Below are 25490 nucleotides of genomic sequence, written 5' to 3'. Positions count from 1 at the left end.
ATAAGGGGAATTTCTCCTTACACACTGGGAAGTATATGAAACTTAAGACAATTATAGAATGTCATGGATGGAAGAACTCTAGAAGTGCTCTAGTCCAACTTCCTAATTTAATAAAAGGGGAAACTGAGTCTAGAGACTTCAGTAATTTGCTCAGTTGGGCATCTGAGTCCTTTTCTTCTGGCTCTTAGTACTGTGCTGTTTTCATGGCACCCACTCAAAGTGCTACTGAGCATGTGTTTACAAGAAGGCTTTGATGAATTCAGGAATAACAACCGTATACCAGATTAAGAAAAACTAGCAGTTTTTAGGGGACACTGGTAGCCTCTTTATTGGTATTGTCAGGTTTTGTTTCCTGAGTGCTGTTGTCATAGACAAAGTTCAGAGTTTTCTGGATTATTGGTTTCCTCTCCTGTGGCACTTGTTTTTTTCTTCTGTAACACCAATGTGATACCTGCAGCAATGGCTATGGATATGCTTGCATACATCCAGCGTAAATTTGCAAAATATAAGCTGTCTTCCTCAAAGATGAAACCAAGACATTTATTCAAATATCAGAAAGCCAAATCCATCATAGTAACAAAGAAGTCTATACATATTATCAGTGCAGGGAGCATGTCCATCCCCAAGCCTTAACTTGGTCAGATCTCCCCACAAACTCCCTTAGGAGAAATCACTCAGAGCTCGCTGCTCTGCTCTGTTCTGCCTGCTCTCTCTCTTAGCTCCACCTCACTCCTTCTTCCTGCCATTCCTGCCCCACCCATTCAGTAAGCTCCTCCCACCATGGGCTTCATGTGACTCTAGCTGTGGCCTGAGCCAAAGCTGAAAGCAGATCACATGGGCCTATTAAGGGGCAGGGAAGATCTTCAAATTTCCGTACCATTATATCTTCTATGGCACATGGTCCTGCTGTTCTCTTCTGATGCTGACTGAGTGGAGATGTGATCAATTAATTATCTTTTACTGGGCTTGTTTCCCACTCCTAGTTGTATGAGTGGTCATTGTAATGTGTGGCAGAATGGGTTAGTAACCACATCCACTCAGTAATTTCAGATTATTGTTCAGAAAAGAAGCTCCATGATCCTTTGATTTAGAGAAATACTTGTTATTTTGGAAAGATGAGGCTTTTTAGTGCTTTTGTGTGTGTGTGTGTGTGTGTGTGTGTGTGTGTGTGTGTGTGTGAGAGAGAGAGAGCAACACAGGGCATAGCTAATCATTATGACCTTGAATAAAGAATCAATGCCCACATTGGTTCAGAGACCTGTTAATTGAAAGAAATCAGAAGGTTTAGCTTTTCCACGTTCATTTATTCACCAAGAATTGAACTCTTGTAGTAGCTAACAGGGCCACACTGGATAGTTACCCTTGCTTCTTCCCTCTGTCATTCCAAATTTGTAATAAATGTGTCCTGACATGCATGCCTTGGTGCAAGGCTCCTGATGGCTTCCTATTCTTGGAGTGGGGGTGAATGCCCAAGGACGTTTCTTTGCAGATACTTAAGAAAACAGAAATAATTTACTTTGCTGAGTGGCAAAAGTCAGTGTGTGTAATTTATTTGTTCAGTGATTAAGTACCATATAGAATACCAGAGTAGAAGATGGAGATTTTATGTTAGAGGATAGTTAAATTTAGTTAATTATAAAGGGATTGGACATGTTTGAAATAACTCTAGAATATGCTTAGCGATGTAAATAATCACATGAATCTTTGGATATGTCCTTGAGGAGGACTTATGAGGAAACCAGGGTCATTCTTAAAAGAATTTATTGGAAGCAAGATGTGGGCTTGCTTTAAAAAAAAAAAAAAGGTACATCGAATACATCAAACTTTCTCTTTGCCTTTCTGGTTTGTCCTAGGAAATTGTTCCTTAGTACAACATACATACCTTTGTAGGTAACATTGATTTTGCACTGCCATGGGACTTCAAAGGGTCATCTTATGTAGCCCCTTCAGTTTACAGATAAGGAAAGAGGTCTAAGGAAGTTAAATGACTTGCCCAAAGTACTTCAGGCAGTACTTGAACCCAGGCCCTCTGACTGTAAAGCCAACCATTCCTTCCGTTACACTATACTGAATGATGCATCTGTATTGTATTATCATGTGGCAGTTCTTTATAATATGTGCCAGAGGTCTGGCCTTGGAATAGATAATTATGAAAGAGAAAATGTTTTATTTAGGTGAATGGCTTTGAACTTTCACACTTTATATTTTAAAAAGTTTCAAAGAGTTACAAGAGTTACAAATATTTTCTTTCCATGTAGGAATGTAAACTGTATGACTTCTCTTTGCTGTTTACCTTTTCATGCTTCTCTTCATTCTTGTGTTAGAAAGTCAGATTTTCTTTTCAGTTCTGGTCTTTTCATCAAGAATGCTTGAAAGTCCTCTATTTCATTGAAAGACCATTTTTTCCCCTGAAATATTATACTCAGTTTTGCTGGGTAGGTGATTCTTGGTTTTAGTCCTAGTTCCTTTGACCTCTGGAATATCCTATTCCATGCCCTTCGATCCCTTAATGTAGAAGCTGCTAGATCTTGTGTTATCCTGATTGTATTTCCACAATACTTGAATTGTGTCTTTCTAGCTGCTTGCAATATTTTCTCCTTGACCTGGGAACTGTGGAATTTGGCTACAATGTTCCTAGGAGTTTCTCTTTTTGGATCTCTTTCAGGAGGGGATCTGTGGATTCTTTCAATATTTATTTTGCCCTCTGGTTCTAGAATATCAGGGCAGTTTTCCTTGATAATTTCATGAAAGATGATGTCTAGGCTTTTTTTTTGATCGTGGCTTTCAGGTAGACCCATAATTTTTAAATGTTCTCTCCTGGATCCATTTTCCAGGTCAGTTGTTTTTCCAATGAGATATTTCACATTATCTTCCATTTTTTCATTCTTTTGGTTTTGTTTTGTGATTTCTTGGTTTCTCATAAAGTCATTAGCCTGCATCTGTTCCATTCTAATTTTTAAAGAACTATTTTCTTCAGTGAGCTTTTGAACCTCCTTTTCCATTTGGTTAATTCTGCTTTTGAAAGCATTCTTCTCCTCATTGGCGTTTTGAACCTCTTTTGCCACTTGAGTTAGCCTATTTTTAAAGGTGTTATTTTCTTCAGCATTTTTTGGGGTCTCCTTTAGCAAGGTGTTGACCTGCTTTTCATACTTTACTTGCATCTCTCTCATTTCTCTTCCCAGTTTTTCCTCCACCTCTCTAACTTGATTTTCAAAATCCTTTTTGAGCTCTTCCATGGCCTGAGCCCATTGGGTGGTCTGGGACACAGAAGCCTTGATTTCTATGTCTTTCCCTGATGGTAAGCATTGTTCTTCCTCATCAGAAAGGAAGGGAGGAAATACCTGTTCACCAAGAAAGTAACCTTCTATAGTCTTATTTTTTTTCCCTTTTTCTGGGCATTTTCCCAGCCAGTGACTTGACTTCTGAATATCCTCTTCACACCCACTTTGCCTCCAGATCCGCCCAGCCAGCACTTGGGGTCTGAGATTCAAATGCTGTTTCCTAGCCTCAGGGCTTTGGGCGGGGGCAGGGCTGCTATTCAGTGTGAGATTAAGTTCAGGTGCTCAGGTCAGGTCAGGGCCGCCTCAGGGGGTTTATGCAGAGACCTTCAAAAATGGATCCTAGCTCCTGCCTGCTTGGGGAGCCCTTGTCTGCTGCCGCCTCTGCTGCTGCCTCCCGAGGGGGCCTGAGTTATGGAGACACCCCATTCCCCTCCCGGCAAGCCAAAAAGACTCTCTTACTCACCCCTGGCGCCTGTGGGTGGAGGGACCTGCGCGGCTGCTGGAGATTCTGTCCCTGAAGCCCACTCGGATCTGCACCTCTCGGTGCCACGCGGCCAAGGCAGGGCTGGGCTCTGCTCTGGGTCCAGGGCGCCACAGACCTTTTGTGGATTTTTCAGGGTTCTCTGAAACAGAAATCTCCTCTGCTCCGTTGTTCTGTGGCTTCTGCTGCTCCAGAATTTGTTAGGAGTTCTTCTTTACAGATATTTTATGGGCTGTGGGTTTGGAGCTAGCGTATGTGAATCTTCTATTCCACCATCTTGGCTCCTCCCCTCCAAACTTTATATTTTGATAAGTCAGTACAGGATGATTTTAGCACTGAGATTGTTAGGAAGACTTACTTAAATTTTGCAGGCCTTTTTCCTCCTACAAGTAGGATGCTAGGTTGTTGTGTGGTTTTTTTAAAGAAGTACAATGCTATTAATATTTACTTATTTCTTAAAAATAGTCAAGCTTGTTATTGACGGTTATCAGATTCTCCTGTTATATTTAAAGTCTAAACATAGCTGTTTTAAATGATTATCTTCTTTTAACTTTCTTGATGGATGGCTGCTGGTCATTGAAAGTGCAGTATATGAAACTCGTTACTTCAGTTCTCTTAGTTTTCACATTCATTGGGCTGTGCTTTCCTCTTTCAGAAACTGTTGTTTGCTTAAAGAGAGTCAGGAAAATGCTGGTTGCTTTATTTTCGTATAGGATTAAAAATACATGCTGTAAGGACGTCATGGGACCTGGCCAGGCCTGGCTGCCTGGCCGAGTTTTCAATCCAAATAGAGAAGAATGTTTGCCACCTCTTGGAAAAATAAAGTCTGTACTTTCTTTGCTGTTTGAAGGAAGTATTAGGCTAAGAGTTGATCTTTGAGGTGAGAAAGGAGGCAAAAGATGAAAAATTTTTTAATTTGAAAAGTTAGGAGTTTGTGCAAAATGTTGTGATGTTGGAGATGCTGCTTAAAGTTTCACAGGCTGTGAAAAGACTGCTAGGCCCTTTGGGAGAGCGATTTCAAATTCCACTAGAATTACCATGGGAAAATGAGTGCCCTTTGTTCAAGGTACTAATTGGTCTGAGTTAAAGTGATCTTATCTTATTGTGAGGCTTAGTTACTTTTATAAAGGTCTAGATTCAAGCCACTAAGGAGCCTAGTCCTGTTAGTAGAGATTGAAATATATCCATCCAAGAAGTATCCTTTTAATTGGATCAGTGTTTTCTAACTTCATTACTACTACTAATTATTAATAATTATATCATGAGTAGAAGAACTACCAGGACTTTAATTCTTTACAGTCATTCTTCATTCATTAAACATTTATTAAAGGTCTACTGTATTCAGGTTGTTTTGGACTAGGTGTTCAAGCAGAGCCAAGCCCCATCTTTGTGGAGCTTACAGCCTGGTTAGATGGGGAGACTACGATACACATTCAGGGACAGTTTGGTTGGTGTGTGAGATAAGGCTGGAAATGTAGGGTAGCACCACCAGATTGCAGAAGGACCTGAATGCTCGGCACAGGACTATAAACTTTTCTCAGGAGGGTGCCACTGAAGAATATTGAACAGAAGAATGACATAAATATATGTATGCGTAATCAAGATTCTTCTGTCAGCAGCTGTAATACCAAGCAACACAGCACATTTGAGGGCTGGTTCTGTGATATTTTAAGGGTCCAATTGCAAGGTATAATAACTACTCTATTCAAAACTAAATCTTATTTAAGAAACTAAAGCATTCACAGTTTATAATCATGTAACAACTTATTACCAGGTGGCTACATGGCCTTAAACAAAACTTATCATTCAGTGTATCCCAAAATACTTGTTAATACAACCAGGGGATCCCAGACCAGCATCTTCCCTAGCACAACACATCCCCAGAGTAACCGAGAATACAACACATTCCACCCCTAGGTCACAGTAGGTTACAGACCCCTCAGTCGAAATAGAGAGTGTCCAAATCCTAAAAGTCTTTTTGGGAGTGTGTCCTTTCCAAGCTGCTGTTACAGGCTCCCATCTGACGTTCTCAGGTGTGTACATGCTCAAATGAGCCAGAGGCCAAGTCCTGACACTGCTTCAGCCCCAGCTTCCAAGTCCTGTGGGTCTTTGAGAACAGCAAATTTCCAGGGCCCGCATCCCTTTGGCACAATTTGGGGCGGAGCTATTCCACTCAGTCTCTGCCTCTGGCCATAGCCTTGGCTCTGAGAAGTTCAGAAGAAACTTCCCCTCTGGCTTTTTTGTCATCTCTGTAAGAGCTTTAGCTGCTTGTGCGTATTTTGGCCTAATAGTTAACATCAAGAAAACACAAGTGCTCCATCAGCCAGCACCACATCTTCAACATGTGGAACCATCAGTTACAGCTAATAGAGAAGTTTTGAATGCTGTGGATAAGTTCACTTAACCTTGGTAGTGGGTTGATACACATTGATAATAAGATTGACATAGGCTTGCCTGCCAGAGCTAGCTCACTCTTTGGGAGGCTCTGAAGAAAAGTATGGGAAAGAAGAGGTATTAGACTGACTACCAGACTGAAGGCCTACAGAGCTGTTGTGCTGACCTCATTGTTGTATGCCTGTGAAACCTGGACAGTCTACCAGTGCCATGCCATGAAACTGAATCACTTCCATTTGAACTATCTTAGGAAGATTCTGAAGATCACCTGGCAGGATAAAGTACCAGATACTGAAGTCCTTACTTGAACTAAACTACCAAGCACTCAAACTGTGCTTCAGAGAGCGCAACTCTGATGGTCTGGCCACGTTGTTCGAATGCAAAATGTGTGCTTGCCAAAAAGATTATTTTATGGAGAACTCAAACAGGGCAAACGATCACATGATGGTCAGAAGAAGTGATACAAGGACACTCACAAGGTTTCTCTCAAGAACTTTGGGATTGATTATGTGGCATGGGAGACACTGGCACAGGACCACTCAGCATGGCATACCCACAATCAGAGATGGTGCTGTGCTGTATGTGCTTTGCTAAAGCAGGATTGAAACAGCTCAAAGAAAACGCAGGGTGTACAAATTTAGAGTAGCCACCCCGAATGTTCACATGCACTATATGTGCCTGATCCATGGTAGAGCATTCTGATCTCATATTGCTCTGATGAGCCACAGTTGGACACATTGAAACGTGACTTAATCATAGTGATGTCATTTTGGTTCCCTTTGAGAATGAAGGACACCAACCAACCAGGACCTTTAGCTACAAAAAATAACACAATGACTGAGAAACAGCCGATAATTATCTCAGTCTATAACCCTATACTTTCCTTTAGTCTGCGAAGATCTTCCTGCTAGGAAGGTTGCTAGCGCAGATTCACTCTTTATCTATGAGAGGTCTCCTTCCCTGCTGCCAGAGGTCTCCTCTCCCCTGCAAGTTCCTGCTTCTGCTGCTGCCGCCGCCGATTTTCTTCTTCTTACTCAATTTTTTCTCAACGCTCACTGTATATACAGTTTTACTTGGTACCTGATTTCGCTCAGCACACAAAGGCATGAGAGCTCACTTGCACAGTGCTGAAACTTAGCACCTGATGTGTTACAGTGGTGCAGAATACCTGGGAACAAGAGGTTGTTTTGGCCATGGATCCTGGAAACTGGATTTGAAGAAATGATAACAAGAAATCTACTTTGCTTTTGCTTACAGCAGCTAGATGAGGTGGGCAAGTTGGGAGAGGTGACCTCTTATTGGAGAAAAAAGAGTAGAGGTGGGAAAGACCTGGTCTTAGTAGTCCATTCTTATGGTAACAAAGGTTGTGTGTTAGAGGGGAGTAGAGTGGAATGGAAGGGCACTCAAGATGTTATGGAAATCCCTACCTTTTTCTCTCCTCCTGTTTTGCTGCTGGAACCAAAGTATCCTAGAGACTTGAATCTTTTCAGTTCTGGCATTCATACTCTGGGTTTCCTTAGGTCCTAGTGGTGAGTGCCTCATGTCTGTTTTATCCGGCTGCTCCAGCCATTCTTCACTTTACTTTCCTACCCCCTGCCCTCCCTCCCATTGCTCCCAGAAAAGGGTATGTCATTCTACTGTTCATGAATGCATTAATCATCCTTGTAGTTTTCTAACCCAAAACTCCCATCCCTGACCATCCCCTATATGTGGTTGTCTCCCTCATTGGAATATAAATTAAAATATAATAAATCATAACAAACTAGAATTTAAACTTCCTGAGGAAGTGTTTTCACATTTGTGTTTGTATTCAGTAGCTTAGCACTATGCTTGGCACATAGTAAGTGCTTAGGAAATGTTCATTCATTCGTTCTTCTGTAGTACCTGGTAACTAGATATTAGGGGCAAATAGGTGGCACAGTAGATAGAGCATTGGATCTGGGATTAGGAAGACTCATCTTCATGAGTTCAAATCTGGCCTTAGACTAGTTCTGTGACCCTGGGAAAGTCACTTCACCTTGTTTGTCTCAGTTTTCTCATGTGTAAAATTTCCTTCCTGGAGAAGGAAATGGCAAAGCACTCCAGTGTCTTTGCCAAGAAAACCCCAAATGGGACCATGAAGAGTCAGACATGACTGAAAATGACCAAACAACAACAACAAACTAGATATGAAATGAGAGGAAAGTGACCTCCCAGGTTACTAGGCTAGAAAACTGAGTGAGTGAGGGTGCTCTAGGGAGAAATAGGTCCAAAGGAAGAAACAGCTTTGGGGGGAGATGACCTGTTCACTTTAGGTTGTCTGAGATGCCCCATAGGCAGCTGGGGGTCAGATAACTAGAAGATGGATCAAGTCTGGAGCTGAAGTGAAAAGTCACCAAGAAAAGGACTTGTGGATGACCAGATAATGCTTTACACCTAAATCCCTTGAAGAGCCTAATGGCCCTTAAATTATAGTGGATCTGCCTGACAAGCTACAGGCCAGACAGTAGGAGTCTTCTCAACTGGTAAAGGTTTTAACTGAGTGAAGTTCTTGTGTATGTGACTAAACACGCTGTGTTTTATTGCCTTTAATTTATCTTACTAGTTGCCTTACTAGTTTAAGAATTACTGAAGGGATTTAGTGGATTGGTTGAGTTAGAAAGGGTCATTCATGTAAGTAAAGAATTATGGTGCTGGCATGTGGTAAGTAAAAATCAATAGAATGCTTTTTCCTTTTCAAAAGTTGAATAAATGGTGCTAGAGTTCCAAATAAGTCTTAGAAGCAATGACTTGTTAAACAAATTCTGTCCAAAGAGGATTTCTTTCTGGTCATTGAAGCCGAAGTACTAGCCCATTGAGTCTCCTGGTTTCTTCCCTTCCCCCATTCCTTTTATTTGACCCTTGACCCCCTGACTTGACCTAGCTACATACCACAGTTTTTATTTCCGTGTGTGTGTGTGTGTGTGTGTGTGTGTGTGTGTGTGTGTGTGTGTATGTATGTATGTATGTATAAGAAGAAAGAAAGGGGTTTATGCCTTATGCTCTTCTTGAGATCTAAGAGTTTGCATGTAGCCCTGAAGTATACATTCCAAATGATAATGAATAAATGAACCCTTCTAGTGAGAAAGTAGCTACAAAGCTTTATTCCCATACTTATTAACTGATGAGGGCCAAAATTTCTTTCCTTCTGCTTAGTAGGAGTGTAATCCTTCCCTGGGCTATTTCCTCTTTTTTGTTATGTGTAGTTTATAGTTATAGATGGGGCCTTAACATCTGCCATAAAGACTTTTTTTTTTTACTTTTCATTGGTAAAAAAAAATAAAGAGTTCTCATTTCTGTAGTACATTAATATTTATGAAGTGTAACTGTGAAGAAGGTAGTAGATTTTTTAAAAATATAAATGACTGTTGATGTCATTTATTTTTCACATCATTATAGCTATCCAGAGAGCCATCTTGTGTAACAAATAGTCATTGTTTAAAGACAAAAAATGGGGAAGAAGTCAGTACAACCAATTAATACTTTGAAAAAGTATGAAATCATATGTAATGTGTAATGCTTGGGGACTTCTCCCCTCCACGAGGTGCAGGTTGGGAGCATCTTCTCATGCCTTGTCCTTTAAACTGCGTTTATTCTTATAGTCTTTTGTCATTCCTTTTTTATTTTTTGGTGTGTGTATGTGATCATTCTTTCCATTTACATGGCAGTCTTCGTGTGTGCTGCTTTCTGGACTCTTTATTTTCTGCATCAGTTTGTGTGATCCTCTCATACTTCTCTGTATCCCTAACACTTAGTGTCTCATACAGCAGTTACGCACCATTCTTTAATTGATTATTATCTTTGTTTCCAGTGTTTTGCTGTCACAGAAAAGTACCCTTGTAAATGTTTTGATTTTCTTATTGATGAATTCTTTGGACGGTGGGGTTCAAAGTTTTTTATGTTTTTTTTTTTTCCAAGAAGGTTCCAGCTGCAGGTCTGTGCTTTTACTCATGGGCAACTCCAGTTGTGAAGTTATTCCAATATTTTAGATTAGCAACCCCCTCTGTACCTTACAGTTTTTAGAAACTGCCACTAAAAATAGGTTAATTTGTCTATGGTTACACAGACCGTATGTTTCAGAAACAGGACTCAAAGGCATGTGTTCTTGGTCCTCTCTCCATTATGCCATGCTGTTCTTATGCAGACATTATTAGCCCCATTTAATAGAGGAGGAAATAGGTTTAGAAAGTTCTTGGTCATTCAGCTAGTTAGTGGAACACCTGGGATGCAGAGCTCCATTGTTTTTGGGCTCCATTGGTTTTCTGGTCAGTCCTAGTGAACAGACCAGGGTGACTTAGGATCTTCCACCACCTGGTCTTTAGCCATTAGTCACACTGCTCTATGCATAGTTTCCAAGCTCTTTCGAATGGCCTGAATGTGGGACAGCCTTGCAGAGCTGATTTTAAAATAGACTTGTTCCCCCTCTTAATAATTTGAGTGATCAGTGCATATATTTTTCAAAGGAAGATTTTCAAGAAGATGGTGCTGTCATCTTCATCTAGGATTATAGAGTTAGATTGGATGGGATCTCAGAAGCCATCTAGTCTATCTCTTTCGTTTTGTAGAATAGTCACCCACAGCCCAGAGATGTCAAGAAACTTGCACCAAAAGGTCACAAAAGAAGGAGGTGGTAGAATGAGGATTGAAATCAGGTCTGACTAAGTTCAGTGCTCTCGCCACTTTATCATTGGCCTTAACTCCCACAATGTTGTAGTTGATGATAATTCCCAGAAGGGAAAGTGGCTGATTGAAAGTCAGAGCATGGGGCCCAGTCTTGGAGCTTTGGATTTCAGATCTCCCTTTCACCACCTTGCCCTGCCTCTTCTCTTGGCTCATACGCCTCATTTCTGACATGAGGATATTGGACTAGATGATGTCTTTGGTCCTTTCCACTTTGACGTTCAAGAATTCTCATCTTGTACCGTTTCCTGACCAGTCAAAAAGTGCATACGGAATGCTCTGTTTGGAAGCCATTGGCCCTGTGGAAGGTACTCTGAAAAATTAAATTGTTATAGCCCTCAGCATTACTGTCAGTACTGACATCTTTGATGTTATGCTCTGATGCTCCCTCAGTGGCAGTGGTTATCTGTTTCAGTAATTGCTATGCCGGTTTGCTTGGTAGTTAAACAAATCTGATGTGTTTGCGAAGCTCTCAAGTTTTCAGTAGTAGAGAGTCATTAGAATTCGTTGGCCAGGATAACATGAGTCCCTGAGCTGGAGATGCTTTCTGATTTTTGATCCACTTCCCCAAAAACTTTGTGTGTAGATGTGTACCCTAGCTAAAGACAGAGTGGAAGGCATTTGCTTTCTTTTTCTGGATGCAATTTCAAAATTAGATCTAGAACCACACACAGGCTGGCTGCTTGTGGGGCTTAGGAGAGAAGCAGCGTTTTCTTACTTTTGTTCTCTCATTCTAGGTGCTTGTTACTATGATGCTAATCAGTCCATGTATGTCTTTGGAGGCTGCACCCAGAGCAGCTGCAATGCTGCCTTCAATGACCTCTGGAGACTTGATCTCAATAGCAAAGAGTGGATCCGACCTCTGGCTTCAGGTGAGAGATGACACGGTGACTTTAGTATCACTCGTTGGGACCTCTTTCTGCACTCTGGTGTGTTGAGTTTTTTCCTTAGAAGCAGCTTTGTCAAGGAAAGAATGATTGCTGAGTTCTTTGTATTGATAAATTCAAAGTTTTATCCTTAACACTGGTGCTTTGCCAGTATTTCTAGACTGCTTTGTGAAGACAGTCTTGTTGTTTTTTCAAGGTCTCTTATAGGTATGTAATGCTGCTTTTGCTAGGCTTAAAATAAGAACTGACACCGAACCGTGAGAACCCTGGCTGGCTGACAGGTGTTATTGTCTCGGAGCTAAGATCTCTGAGTATCTTTTGTTGTTACTAGCCCAGATATTTGGGGAGTGTAGAGGGACTTGTCTCTGCTTGTCTCTCTTTAAGAGCCTGAGTGTGGGAATATCTCAGAGCAGGTATATTTTTGCCTCCAGAGCCCCTCTGTGCCAGAGTTCTGGCAGAAAGACTCCATCTTTTTTCCCTCTCTTGGCTTGACGTTTGAATATTTTGTTCAATTCACTAACCATCTCTCAGATGACTCCTATATGCAAGGCACTATGTTAGGCTTTGGGAAACCATGTATGAAAAGGGCCCAGTCCGTTCTCTTAAGAAGCCAGAGGACTCACAGGAATACAGGGGCATCTGGTGCACCCTCCTCTTTTAGATGAGTGATCTAAGGCACAGGGAGATTGAGTGACTTGCCCGAATCACTGCATAAGTAGTTAGTGATTGAGTTGGGGTTCAAACCCAGGCCCTCTATCTCTAAAATCTAGCTCTTTGTCCATTTTGTCCCCTATTACTAGTCTACTCTGACTACTATAAAAAAGAAATGTGAGAAAATTTAATATAAGGGGGCTTGTGAAAGGGAAAAAGGGGAATTTCAGACAGAGTACTCTAGGAAATTTGAGGATACTATTAGGTAAGGAAGTTAGGGAAGGAGTTTGTAGATAATATGCATATTATCTTTTTTTTTTTTTTTTTGACGTAGCAGTGTATTGGATGCCATTTGGTTTTGAACTGGGATGTGTTATGATCAGTTAGGGGAATTATGAAAGTCATTATTTGGAAAATTATATGGATCAGGGGAGAGAAACTAGAGGTAGGGAGCCTAATATAGGACTGATGAGAGGTGACAAAAGCCTGAACTAGTGTGATAGTAGTGTGAATGGAGATGCATTTGAACACTTGTGGAAGGAAAATCAACAGAACTTGGTCACTGATTGGATGGTTCTGTGGGAGGTGAATGAGAAGGAAGAATCAAAGATAGTCCTGGGGTTTTGAGTCTAGGGGACTAAATGCATGGATGATGTTGAAAGATTGGCCAGTAGTGGCAGATTTAAGTGGGGGACATGTGTTTTCTTGCCTACAGTTTAGAGATTCAGGGAATCATTAGATCCTGGTACAGAAACAACGCATTTGCCCTCCCCGCCTTCTGTTTGCAACCTTAAACAGCACACAGTGAGGAGAGAGATGTAGCAGTGACTTCTGCCTTCTTGATCACAGTCAGGGGACGCTTCAGAAAAAATCTGTTGGGACTCCTTTTCTAGACATTCTTTTAAAAACACCTTAAAACCAGTACAGTGATCTTATCTATGTGACGGGCAAGTCATTTGATCCCTGGCTGCCTTAGTTTGCTCATCTGTAAAATGGGGATCCTAACAGCACCTCCCTCCCAGGGTTGTTGTGAGAATCAAATGAGGTAATACTTGTAGAGCCTTAGCACAGTTCCTGACACGTAGTAGATGCATAATAAATGCTTATTTGCTTTTCTCCTTTTCCTTCCTTCTTTCCCTTCCTTTTTTCCTTCTTCCTTCTCTTCCTGTTCTTCCTCCCTGTAGCTCTTTGATTGCTTCCATCTCTTTATCTCCTTTTAGACCCTCTGTTCCCTAAATAAACTTTTGAAATTTCTTCTTCTTTATTAATCAGTAGCACTGTTAGAAGATAGTCCTGTGAGAATATCATTTAGGCAGCAATCCCATGGGAAGATTCCCTGAGGAAATGTTTCTGCATGCTGTCATGAGAGCTGACCAAAATCAGTTCCGACCTGAGACGTCAGTGACTCTTTCTGAACAAAACGTAGTTGTTGATCTGCCAGTGGTGAGTGTGACTCACTGGGTTTGGTACTGAGGGTGGGGAAGGGACTCCCACAAGTCTTCTTGTGCTGTTTTACTTGTGCACTGTCTTCTCCATGTTTGCCAGGAGATGGTCTTCAAAAGCAGAGTTTGTTTAGTGGAGTTGACTCGCTCAACAAAGGGTGGGCTTCTTTGATGGGAAACACAAAGTCTTAGTGAAGACATTAACATCACCAAGTCTTACGTGGCCTTAGTGGTATTTGCTTTATTAGCGCATAAATTCACTGGTGTTAAAGCTGGAGAGGATCATATTTTCGTTTTCTGTCCAATGAAGAGGCTGGTCCAGATAATCTTTGAAACCCAGAGAAAGGGATTAACTTAGCATCAGGGTATGTGAAAGAGCAAGAGGGATGATGAGATAATAGCAATAATCTTAGCAGAATTCCATTGAAAAAGATGAGAATGAGATCATACTAATGCAGATTGTGCAATAAAATTATGGAATTTACACAACATACTGTAGGTTGCAAAAATTTAGCATTTATTGTATATCTAGAAAGACATGATCTCATAGCTAAAATTATGTAGCAGTAGTTCACTATGCTTGATAAGTTCCCATATTACAAATAAAAACCATGTTCTATCTTTGAAAATTCATTAAAGAAACTTTATTGGAAATGGAAAGTCATCAGAATTAGAGGCATTGCCCCAACTGCCTGGATGTAACATTGATCCACAAAAATTTAAGAAACTTGTTTTTGATAACATATCAATTACTCATAATCTCCAAACTACATGGAATGAAAAGTTTTCAAATCATAGAGATCTAGCAGAGGAGATCAGTATCATGTGGAAATAGGATAAGATTTAATTAATCCCTGTTGTTCTACTGGAGTTATCTCAAAAGTGCTTTCAGTGAGACTAGAGAAGATGAGATTACATCTCAAAATTCTTATTCAGGTACAAAAGCAGTCATTTTTTCCAACCCTGCAGTCATTCAGAGAACAATAAATATAAAGTCGCTTCTCCTCACTCTTCTGAACTTCATCAAAAAAGGTATGAATGAGATCAATGATGATAATACAGATTTAAAATATAATGTACAATTGTATAACACCTTTCCACTAAAGAAACATTTTCACATTATCACATAATTCTTAAAGTTAGTCAACAAGCATTAAGTGTTTAATTTTTTCCAGGCACTGCTTAATTCTGGGGCTAAGAAAGGCAAAAACACAGTCACTGCTATAAAGGATCTTACATTCTGATAGGAGAGATGGGGGGCAAATAGCTTTAACTTAAACTATGTAGACAATGTAAAATGGAAAGTCATCTTATAGGTACCAGATTAGTAATGGAGGGGGGAATCAGGAAAAACCTCCTCCTGAGTCTTGAAGCTGGGAGTTAGGATTGAAGAGTTAGAGCATTTCAGCCATTTAGGGATGTATTGGCAGTTTTAAGTATATGAAGTCTAGAGATGGATGTCATCTGTAAAGAGCAGCAAGACCTTAGCTGGATCATAGTGTGTATGGCAGGGTAAAGCATAAGGAGGCTGGGTATGTAGGAAGATGCCAGCTTGTGAAGTGCTTTCAGTGCCATATAAAAGATTTCATATTTAATCTGGAAACTTCTATTGGACAGGGATCTTTATTGAGTAGGGAGTATTTGATCATAGTTTGGACATGTGGGTTGAGGATGAGTGAAGGTGACTCTAAGGTTTTGAGGCTGGGTGACTAGAAGGGTGGCAGTGCCCTCAAGAGTAATAGGGAAATTGAGAAGAAAGAGAAGAGTGGCAGAGAGATGAGTTCTCTTGTAGACATGCTGAATTGGAGATGTCCACAGGGCAATTGGTGATGCGTGATTGGAGCTCAGGAGAGATATTAGGATTGTATAGATCTGGGACCTATCTGCATAGAGAGGATAGTTGAGCCCATGGGAGTAGATGAGATCACATTTAGAAATAGTATAGAGGGGCAGCTAGTTGGCATAGTGAATAGAGCACTGGCCCTGTAGTCAGGAGGGCCTGAGTTCATTTGTGGTCTCAGATACTTGACACTTAATAGCTGTGTGACCTTGGGCAAGTCACTTCACCCCAAATGCCTTGCCTTCTCCCTCCAAAAAAAAAAAAGAAATAGTGTAGAAGAGAAAAGAAGAGGGAGCTCTTGGCAAATGGTTTCAGTTTTTTAAGCATTTTTTAATCAAATGTGAGTGGAGGTCTTCAATTTAGAAGGGGAGAGGAGGGAAGTATTATAGGAGGCATGAGTTTTGCTGAAAAGGTTTGAAATTGCCATTGACATGAGTTTGTATTTCTATTCCTCCAGACATTGAGTAGGTATAAAAGGATTTCTTTGTTGGAGGTTACATGGCATACATTTGCAGTGTACCGAATCAGCAGGGTTTCATGGTTTTTTTCCCTTCAGCGACACATGAAAGGGGGAGAAGGAGGCGAGTGGTGGGAGTAAACTAAAGTATTTTGGGTGACAGGACAAAGGGGCACAGGATTTCAGTGCAGGGATAGTATAGGTTTGAAGTGATTTACCTGGAGATGAGGAAGAGAACAGAATGATAGCCTGGGAAAGAACTGAGGGGGAGAGGGTTTGGAGGTCATGGTGAGGTTGAAGAACAGGTTTAGGGACTGTTAAACAAAAGGAAAGACAGAATGTGATAGAAGGTTATGATCAGATAAAGGAATTTCATCACATAACATGGAAGGGGAACGCTTGTTTGTCACGGCAAGATTAAGGGTATGGCTGTCTCTGTGGATTGGAAGCACCATAGAGTGAGGAACCAGAATACGAGGGTAGTTGAGAGTATGAATAAGTACATGCAAACCCGCTATTAGGAGGGCAGGGAGTGTAGTGGAGAGGACTGCGAGCCGGACATTGAGCTTGCTGAGCACTGAAGGGGAATGTTCTGTGTGACAGTAGATGGTGGCCATGGCTGTGGCTCTGAGGATTTGGATTAGGGTTTAAAAAAGATTTCAGATCAAAGGATGATAACTTGCTATTAGCGACGGTCATAGAAGGAAAGTCTGGAAGTGGTCATGGAAAGCATGGAATATTGTGACTTCCTCATGAAGCCAGGGAACCCAGTCTCGAAGATGGGTTTCCAAAAAATGGAAGAAGTGAGAAAGAAAATAGAAATAGTTTTAGATAAAAACAGATTTCTTAATTCAGATCTTCAGTGCAGGGTTTGATGACTTCCCAGAGTCCTGTTGCTGATGAGTAAAATAGCTGGGACTTTCAGGTCTTATTGGAAAAGAGTCTGAGCCATTTAGTGTCTGTGTGACCTCAGCCAAGTCCCTTAAGCTTTTTGAATCTCAGGGGTTTTTTTGTATGGTAATGGAGCCGGACAGAATGACCTCTGAGGTAATTTCTAGTACTCAGTCGGTGAATGGTCATTCTTCAGATACAGTGTTATGGTTCTTGCTAGTATCTAGCTGTAATGGATTTACCACAAAGAGTTTGCATTTTAACTCTTGCCCTTGATCCTGTTTTTGCTTTTGTTTTATGTGGGGGAATCGTGGTCACAGATCTCAGAACAGGAATGGACCCTGAGAAATCATCTGCTGTAGTTCTTGGGCTGCTTTATAGACTAGAAATCTGTGGAGGTTTAGTAATTTGCCTGAGAAACAGCTAGTAAGTGGTAAAGGGGAAATGGGTTCGGAAGCCAGGTTTTCTGACCCACATGTGGTGTAGTTCAAGGCTGAATTAGACTCTAGTCCCATTTGTAACATGGTTGAGAATTGTGGGGATGGAATGAACCACACTGACTCCATCTTGTAATTCAGTTCTGGTTCTAGCTAAGTTCTCTTTCTATTCAGTTATAAGTCTAGTCCAGTTTCTGTCTTGTGGGAAAACTTTATTTAATTATGGGAATTGTGAGAAAACTTTATTGCATTGTTTGCAGTGTGTGGCTGGGAAGCTGGATCACCTCTGCCTGCTACTTAGAGACCCTTAAATAAGGAACTAGGTTATGCTGATCAGAAACCCAGTCAAATCTGAGGATTGATGCAAGGAGTTTTCTCACAATTAAATGTCTCAAGCAACCCACACATTTTATTTGAAAACTGTCCCCATACTGTCTCAATACGTTACTGTTTCTTTGGTTTTTTTTTTAATTGAATACAGATACTTGGGGGGAATAGTACATCTCTTTTTCTGATTTCAGGAATTGCACCTCTACATTCCTTCCCTCCCCATTTGCAAAGTCCCTTATCTTTCCTCTAATTAGAAAGCAGATTACTTAATCTTGTACTCTGGTTTATGTTCTGTTAACTGTTTTCTTTTTATGCATAAAAATCTGTTTCCCTCTGTACTTGGGATTCCATTGTCAGGCTGAGGAGACCTGGTCCCAATTTGTTATGCAGTCACTATGTACTGCTTAATAAATTAATATATTCTGAAGCTGGAGCCTTTGTTTCCTCAGTTATTTCAAATTTTGCCTGTTACAGGCCCATGGCCTTTGAGTCTGGAGGTTTCAAGGAGCTATAATCTGGCTCCCAAAGGGAGCCCTGGAGTTTTCCATTCAGGAAATGCAGTCACTTCTCATATCTCCTTGTTACAGTTGATATAGTAGATTGTGTTCCAGAAAATAGTAGTGACAGTCAAAACAATACAAGTTAGAGCTGATCTGTGAGTCTGTAAGCATTTATTAAGCACCTGCTAATTAATCTGAATAGTTAGGCATTGTGCTAATCACTGGGGATAAAATGAAAGACCAAAGACAGTCCCTAACACCAAAGAGCTCAGTGTCTAATGGGGGAGACAGGATGCAAACAGCTATGTAGTGTGGACAAACTGTAAGGGAGGATTAATGGGAAAGAATCAATAGAGTGGAGGGACTCAAATTAAGAGGGATTGGGAAAGGCTTTCTGTAGAAGGTGGGATTCTAGTTGGGATTTGAAGGAAATCAGGGAAGTCAGGAGGTAGAGATAAGGAAGGGGAGAGAGAACAAGCATTTCAGGCATGGAGCACAGCCAGAGCAAATGCCTGGAGTTGGGGGATGGAGGGTCTTGTTCTAGGAACAACCAGGAGGACTTGAGGATGGGGGTGGAGATGTAAGGTATAAGAAGACTGGAAACACATGGGGTGGGGGGTAAGATATGAAGGGCTTTGAAAGCCAAACAGAGAAATTTATATTTGGTCTTAGAGATGATAGAAAGCCACTGGAGTTTATTTTTTTGTAGAAATTCTGATATAATTGGGGTTAGGTTCATAATTTAGGGTCTGATACCCAACTTTCCAGTTTATCAACCTCCCTATCTCCCCATGATCTTCATCTTTGCTCCATCCCAACCACATACACAGGGACGCATGTTCTACTTCTGTGATCTATAAGAGAAATTCTTACACGTGTAACCTGCTATCCTTCTTTGGCCTTTCCTGTGCCCTTTTGTCTCTCCTAAAGTTTTCCTCCATCCTCGCTGTAACCGCTAGTCACTTTACCCCTCTCTCCTTTTCCCAAGCCATCAGCCTTACTCTGGCCTTATATTTTCCCCCCAAAATTTTTAACCTTGTAGATAACCAGTTCAACTTTACACCATCCTTGACTCTTGAGTCCTTTGTGCCCTGGCCCTGTGGCTCCTTATTCCATTCTCAGGCCTCCAGCTGAGTGTAGGTGCATCCTATGCTGTGTACTTAATGTATAGTGGTCACTGAATAAAGACTTGTTAAATGACCTCCTTGTATATGAATGATGAGAGAAGGTGGGTTGGCATAGGGATCAGAACACTGTGCTTACAGTCAAGGACACCTGATGTCAGGTCCTTGTGAGACTCTCAATAACTCTGTGGCCTTAAATTCAGCCTCAGTTTACTCATCTGTATTGCACCCACCTCACAGTTATGAGCATAAAATGAGATAATATATTTAAAACTTCCACTGAAGATTTGCAAACCTTAAAGTATTATTTGTATCCAGTTTATTAGAGTTACGATTTGTTGTCTTATCCCTGACCTAGACTGAGGTTCATGAAGAGAGGGTCTCTATTACCTAAGCATTAGCTCCTTCACTTCCTCATAGGATGTTTGACATATGCCAGCAATACAATACACCAATAAATCAACAAGCATTTATTAAGTACTTGTTATATGAAGTATTAGGCATTGTGTTAATGCAAAAACATCTACCTTCAAGAAAAAGCTTATATCTGAATATAAAGAGGTACAGATAAGATCTCTCTGTCTGTCCATCTGCTTACAGAGAGAATAGGGAAAGGTAACCTTAGAGGGAAAGGTCTAGCATCTGGAGAATTTGGGAACTGTTTTTTACAAAAGATGATTTTTGAACTGAGTCTTAAAGGAACCAGGAATTTTAAGAGGCCAAGGTGAAGAGGGAGAGCATCCCAGGCAGGAGAACAACCAATGCAAAGGCCTGGAGGCAGGAGATGGAATGTCATGTGTGAGGAGAAGCCAAGAGGACAGTGATGCTGCACATGGAAAAGGAGTAAAATGTGAGAAAACTGGAGAGGTAGAAGTGTGCCAGATTGTGGAGAATCTTAAATGGTTTTTAAAAAAAATCTCTGATCCTGTTGGAAACAGGAAACCTCTGGAGTTTGAGAGGAGACAGGGTAACAGATCTACCCTTTAGTAAAAACCTTTGGCATCTGTGTGGAAGATATATGTTTATTGAATGAATGAATGAATTTATAAGGACTGCTTACAAGAGTGTGGGCAGGAAACCTTCATCTTTTTGACTTTGGTGGCTCAACAACTTGTGCATTTCTAGATCTTATGCCTTAAAGGAGAAATAGCAGTCACAGTCTCAGACTTGGCTACATTAGTCATAACTTAGAAAAAGTGCAGTTTGGACTATATCCCTTATGAGGTCCCTTTCAATTCAGAGATATTGTGATTCTTTTATTATGTAAAAGTTGATAAAGTTGTAACTTTCAGTTTTATAATTCAGGAAAATAGAGGAAGTTGATCATTAAAACCTATCTGCCAACATTTGTATACTTTCATTTCTGAGCAGCTAGGTGGTGCAGTGGATAGAGCAGCAGTGCAGGAGTCAGGAGGACCTAAATTCAAATCTCACCTCAGACACTTGACACTCATCAGCTGTGTGACCTTGGGCAAGTCACTTAACCCCAACTGCCTCATCCTGGGTCATCTCCAGTCATCCTGATGAACATCTGGTCACTGGATTCAGATGGCTCTGGAGGAGAAGTGAGGCTGGGGACCTGCACAGCCCTCCCTCACTCAAAACAAAGTCAAGTGCAAGTCATGTCCATCATTGCTCTGATGGCGTGGTCTTCTTCGGCAACAAAGGACGAACACACACACACACACACACACACGCACACACTTTCATTTCCATGGTGATTGGTTTTATTTCTATCTTCAAAAATAAATCTTAATTCTTATCTTGTACTTTAAGTCCACAGTTACTCAAACATTACCTTTGCCTTTGCAGCACATATGACAGTTTATTTGAGGATATGAGTGAAGCCTTGACTATTTGATTTGTCCAAAAGCAATTTTTTTTGAGCCCAGAGAAAATGATTCAGAATCACAGAAGTTCAAAGCTCCAATCTGACTTCTCAAATCTATGCTCATGCTTTGTATAGCTTCCAGATGTTAACACATTCGAAACCTGGATTTGTAATGCAAAAAAAAAAAAAATAGAATAATCATAGTTGATTTCTGAAGGGAAAACATTTCATGAACTAGGCAGTCAGGATTGTCAAGTACTAGGGGTGTATTTTCAGAAGGGTAGATAATTTTATTAGCATTAATAACACTTGTAGCTATGCAAAGATAATCTAATTTCATGCTAGAAAATGTTGTTGCCTGTGAAGGTCTGGAATTTTTCTGTGTCCAACTGTATGCATTTGGCTGTTCAGTCATTTTGTAAGCAGTTGGGTCCCCCTCTTCATAGCTTCTCTCTACCTTTCTCTTCTTTTCCCTGCTGTAAATAAAGACTTTGTTTAGATTCAGCCTATTTAAAGGATTACAGAGAACAGAATGTGTGAAAGCCTTGGAAAGTGATGATGAAAGCAGCTCTCAGCTGCTGCCAAGACCGCTCCTCTCTTTCTCCATATTGAGGCTATATCTGTGTATTTGATTGAAGCCAGTAATTTTCTTTTATGGTAAACATATCTTATTATTGGAAATGATTAAATTCCTAAGTGAACATTTGACACTTACATTTGAAATGAAGCACTTGTAAAAAATTTGGCCCTTAGTTTTTTCTCAAAAGGGAGACTAAGTTTTAAAACTTTCCACAGAATGATCTGTAAATAATAAAATTGTCTATAAGCATTAAGCAAAGACTCAAAGCTTAAGCCATCATCTGAGTTAACTAGTTAGTCCTGGGAGAAGAGCTGACTTTCCTACTGTATTTTAACTTGTGAGCCTTCATTCTCAAAATTTGGATTTTTTTCCTTTTTTTCTTTCCCTTACCCTTCCAGTCCATGCAGTGTTTTTTTCTTGTTCAGCACCTTTCTTATAGAGCAGTTCACTCAGGAGAGAGAGAACTCATCTAGAGGAGATGCTGCTTGGTAACCTCCCCTCTAAGCTCCTGTGTGACCTTGGACTTTATAATTTTCCTAATAAAAGAGCTAGATTAAATATCCTCTAAGATGCCTTCAAACTCTAAAATTCTGTAATCTCAAAGTTAGCTATTTAATTTTAATTAACTGGTAAGTTCTGTGATTATTGGAAAAGGCTTCAATTGTGGCCCTGGAAAGTCTGGAGATACAAGAAACAGAAATGACAAAGTGGCTCTACCCTCAGGGAGCTTATATTTAATGATATATTTTAGCATGTAGAATTAAAATATTAATATAATATATTTAATAATATAGAATATTAATAATACCTTATATTTGTAGTGCTCATTGATTGTATAGAGAGTAAAAGTAGCATTATTTTACGGAGGAAATTGAGAGGTTAGATAATTTAAAGCTCATATAAAGGGCAAAGCTGAAGTGCAAAGTCCCTGTCTTTAAATTTCAGGGTAAGTATTCTTGCTTCCTCTTATCTTATCCGTATTCCTAAAATTAGTGAAATCGAACATCCTTTTAATACCCTTTCAGAGGTCTGATTGTTGCAAGCCTGTAAAGTGTTCCCATCTCTCAGATCAAAGCCTGGACGGGCCTGCACTGAGAATTGAGGAATGGTTTTCACTTTGGGATCCCAAAGCTCCTCCTGCTGCTGTAAAACCATTAAACCATCAAGTTCTGTTTGTTTTAGGTTATCATAACTTCCCCTAAACAGCGCCTTGTGCTTTATTACCGCAGTAACCTTCATTCTTTGTGGTGTCTTAGATTTAATATTTAATTTTATGCCCTAAAATGTGCCCCATGTACCTGGGAAAGGAAGAATAAAATCTTTAAAGGGTGATATTTTTAGGGCTGACATGGAAGGTGTCTTCTGCTCCTTACTTTGGACCCCTGTATTCTCCCACCAGTAACCACATAGGAATTCCGCAGCTTTGTGTATCATTCATGGCCACTTGGGAGGTCCATAGTGTGTGGCTGTCATCCAGGAATGTCTCCCACTTGTCACTAGTCTTTGGCACTTGAAAGAGAGTGGTAGAGGTTTCGCCCCATCTTTGTGGTGAAAAAGGCAATGTAGACAAGGGGAAGTTTTGAGGGTTAAATGAATACTGTCTAGAGACTCTTGCTGCTGCTGAGGGCTGGAGAGATGGAGGTACAGGAACCCCAAGTTCCCCATGTGGGCCATCTGGGAAAGAATTCATGGACTCAAGGTGATAAAGATTTATTACTCTTTGCAGTGGGCAAGAGATCTACCTATGATTTGAATGGGGTACAGGTAAAGTTTATATAGGATATTCTATAGTAAACTGTGCCAAATATGCTAAATAGGTGATTCAGGGTGGGTTTAAGGAGTGGTTAAGAAGTATTTAGTTCTTAACATGCACTTTTGGTATCTGTGGGTATTTAACCCATAGTCCATCGTTCAGTAGCCCAAGAGGGAGCTAGATGGAGGTGTGGTTTTAGGCCTGAAACTTCACTAAGCCAACTAATGGTCGTGGACTGACTAAGAAATATTAGGCAGCTCCCATCAGTGTCTTGTTAGACAAGATAAATAGAAGGGAGTATACGTATGTCGAAGTCTAGGATACAGATGATTGTTGTTATGACCCAGTACACAGCCAGCTCAGCCAGTACACAACTAGTTCAAACTAATAAATTCTGTAGGTGCAGGTGACTACTTTATCAGGAAAAAAGATAATGGTTTTGCTAGAGCAGGCTGTGTCCTTGGGCTGGGGAGAAACTGCCTGGGACAGTGTTTTGAGACTAGGGAGAAATGTGATTTTTAGAGAGAAATGTGATTTTAGAATTGGGGTCCAAGCACATGCACCCAAGCACCCCATCACTGCTTTTTAGAAAGTAGCCCATGATCACCCTGAGGCACAGAAAAAATGGTAACGTCTTGAACTTCAGAGCAGAAGGTTGGGCTGGCGATTTGATTTTTATTGTTTATTTCTTTAGATTCTTTTTCAGAATATTTGTAACAGATATCTTTCAAAAATGTTATTTAGAAAGTACTTGGTAGACAGTTGTATGGACCACCATGCATGTAGAAAACAGAGTGCTGCGAAGTGAAGACGATGTTAGTGCTAGCTTGGCTAGTGACCTGGATGTGTACCTAAGATTTGTCCTAATTACCCTCTTTTTTAATAGTGGATGCTAGGATCCACTTGGCCTTTGGATATTGAAAGAGCATTTAGAACTTTTACTGAGAACTGGATGAGCCAAAGGTAAGGCTTGAACTTTCCTGACTCCAAAGCTGATCCCCCATTTACTTAGGTAGTGCTGCTACTAAGTGTTTTAATAAATTTCAAATGAAGTAAATTTGACCAGAACTCTCTTCAGCTCTCACCCTTCAAAACAAATCATTGTGGAATTTTTTTTTTTAAAGCAAGGTGTTGGGATCAAATGTAGTGACACTTTACTGGAGGAGGCTTGCCTGGTGGATCTCTTGAGTGGGAGAGTTCTGAACAGCAGTAAAGGTGAAGCCAGTCCGTTGTCTAAGCTGTCTGGTGCCAGGCCATTTAACCTCTGGGAATGGAATGCCACTGGTTGCCTAAGGAGGGGCAAACTTGCCCAGGTTGGAAAAAATAGAGCAGGTTAAAATTTCTGTGCCCATTAGTATTGGGTTCAGGCCCACAAGTAGCTGCTGCACTTCTGCCCTTAGAGAGATAGGAAGACTCAGTGTAAAATAAAATAAATAAATAATGCTGCCCAGGTGGTGATGCCCACTGAGGATTCTTTCAATAATGATTGGTATATGTGGCAATATTCCATTGTTGGTGTGAAGGATAATTTAGGATAAAAGGAGTAATTATTTTTGGCCCTGGACCAAGTGCCATTTTCTTAGCTGTGAAACCCTTTTGGAGGATAGAAAAAGCTTTTTCAAAGCAAACACCTTATTTTAGAATGACATGCAAAATTTAGTTATTGTAAGAACTAGTCTCTGGAGATTGATCACAACCTTCCCTCTCAGAAGTTCATGCTTTCAGAAGGTGTGATTTTGCTTGTGTGAGTACTTTTTCTACTAATAGGAATTAAAACCCTTCTATGTCTTTCAATAAACTCTATGAATTTCTTTGAAAGAAAAATTCATCGCCCTTTGGTAACTTTTGGTAGTGACCCTCTCTTAGCTTAACTACTTTGGAGGAAAAGGGACAAAGTCCATTCCTGAGTCTGT

At 40.5% G+C, this 25490-nt stretch overlaps 1 protein-coding gene across 5 annotated transcripts in view; it reads left to right on the top strand.

Moving 5' to 3' along the window:
* FBXO42 (F-box protein 42) overlaps positions 1-25490 on the top strand; it is a 103031-nt gene that overhangs the window by 50714 nt on the left and 26827 nt on the right. For 4 of the 5 annotated variants that reach the window (XM_072609021.1, XM_072609023.1, XM_072609022.1 and 1 more), the window contains exon 4: positions 11592-11726. The exons of the other annotated variant lie outside the window; for it this stretch is intronic. In XM_072609021.1, coding sequence (XP_072465122.1) covers positions 11592-11726 — 135 coding nt within the window. The remainder of the gene's footprint in view (positions 1-11591; positions 11727-25490) is intronic. 5 annotated transcript variants of the gene reach the window in all.

This window comes from Notamacropus eugenii, chromosome 5 (genome assembly GCF_028372415.1).
Source record: "Notamacropus eugenii isolate mMacEug1 chromosome 5, mMacEug1.pri_v2, whole genome shotgun sequence".
NCBI lineage: Eukaryota > Metazoa > Chordata > Mammalia > Diprotodontia > Macropodidae > Notamacropus > Notamacropus eugenii.
This window is presented reverse-complemented; position numbering and strand designations above follow the sequence as displayed.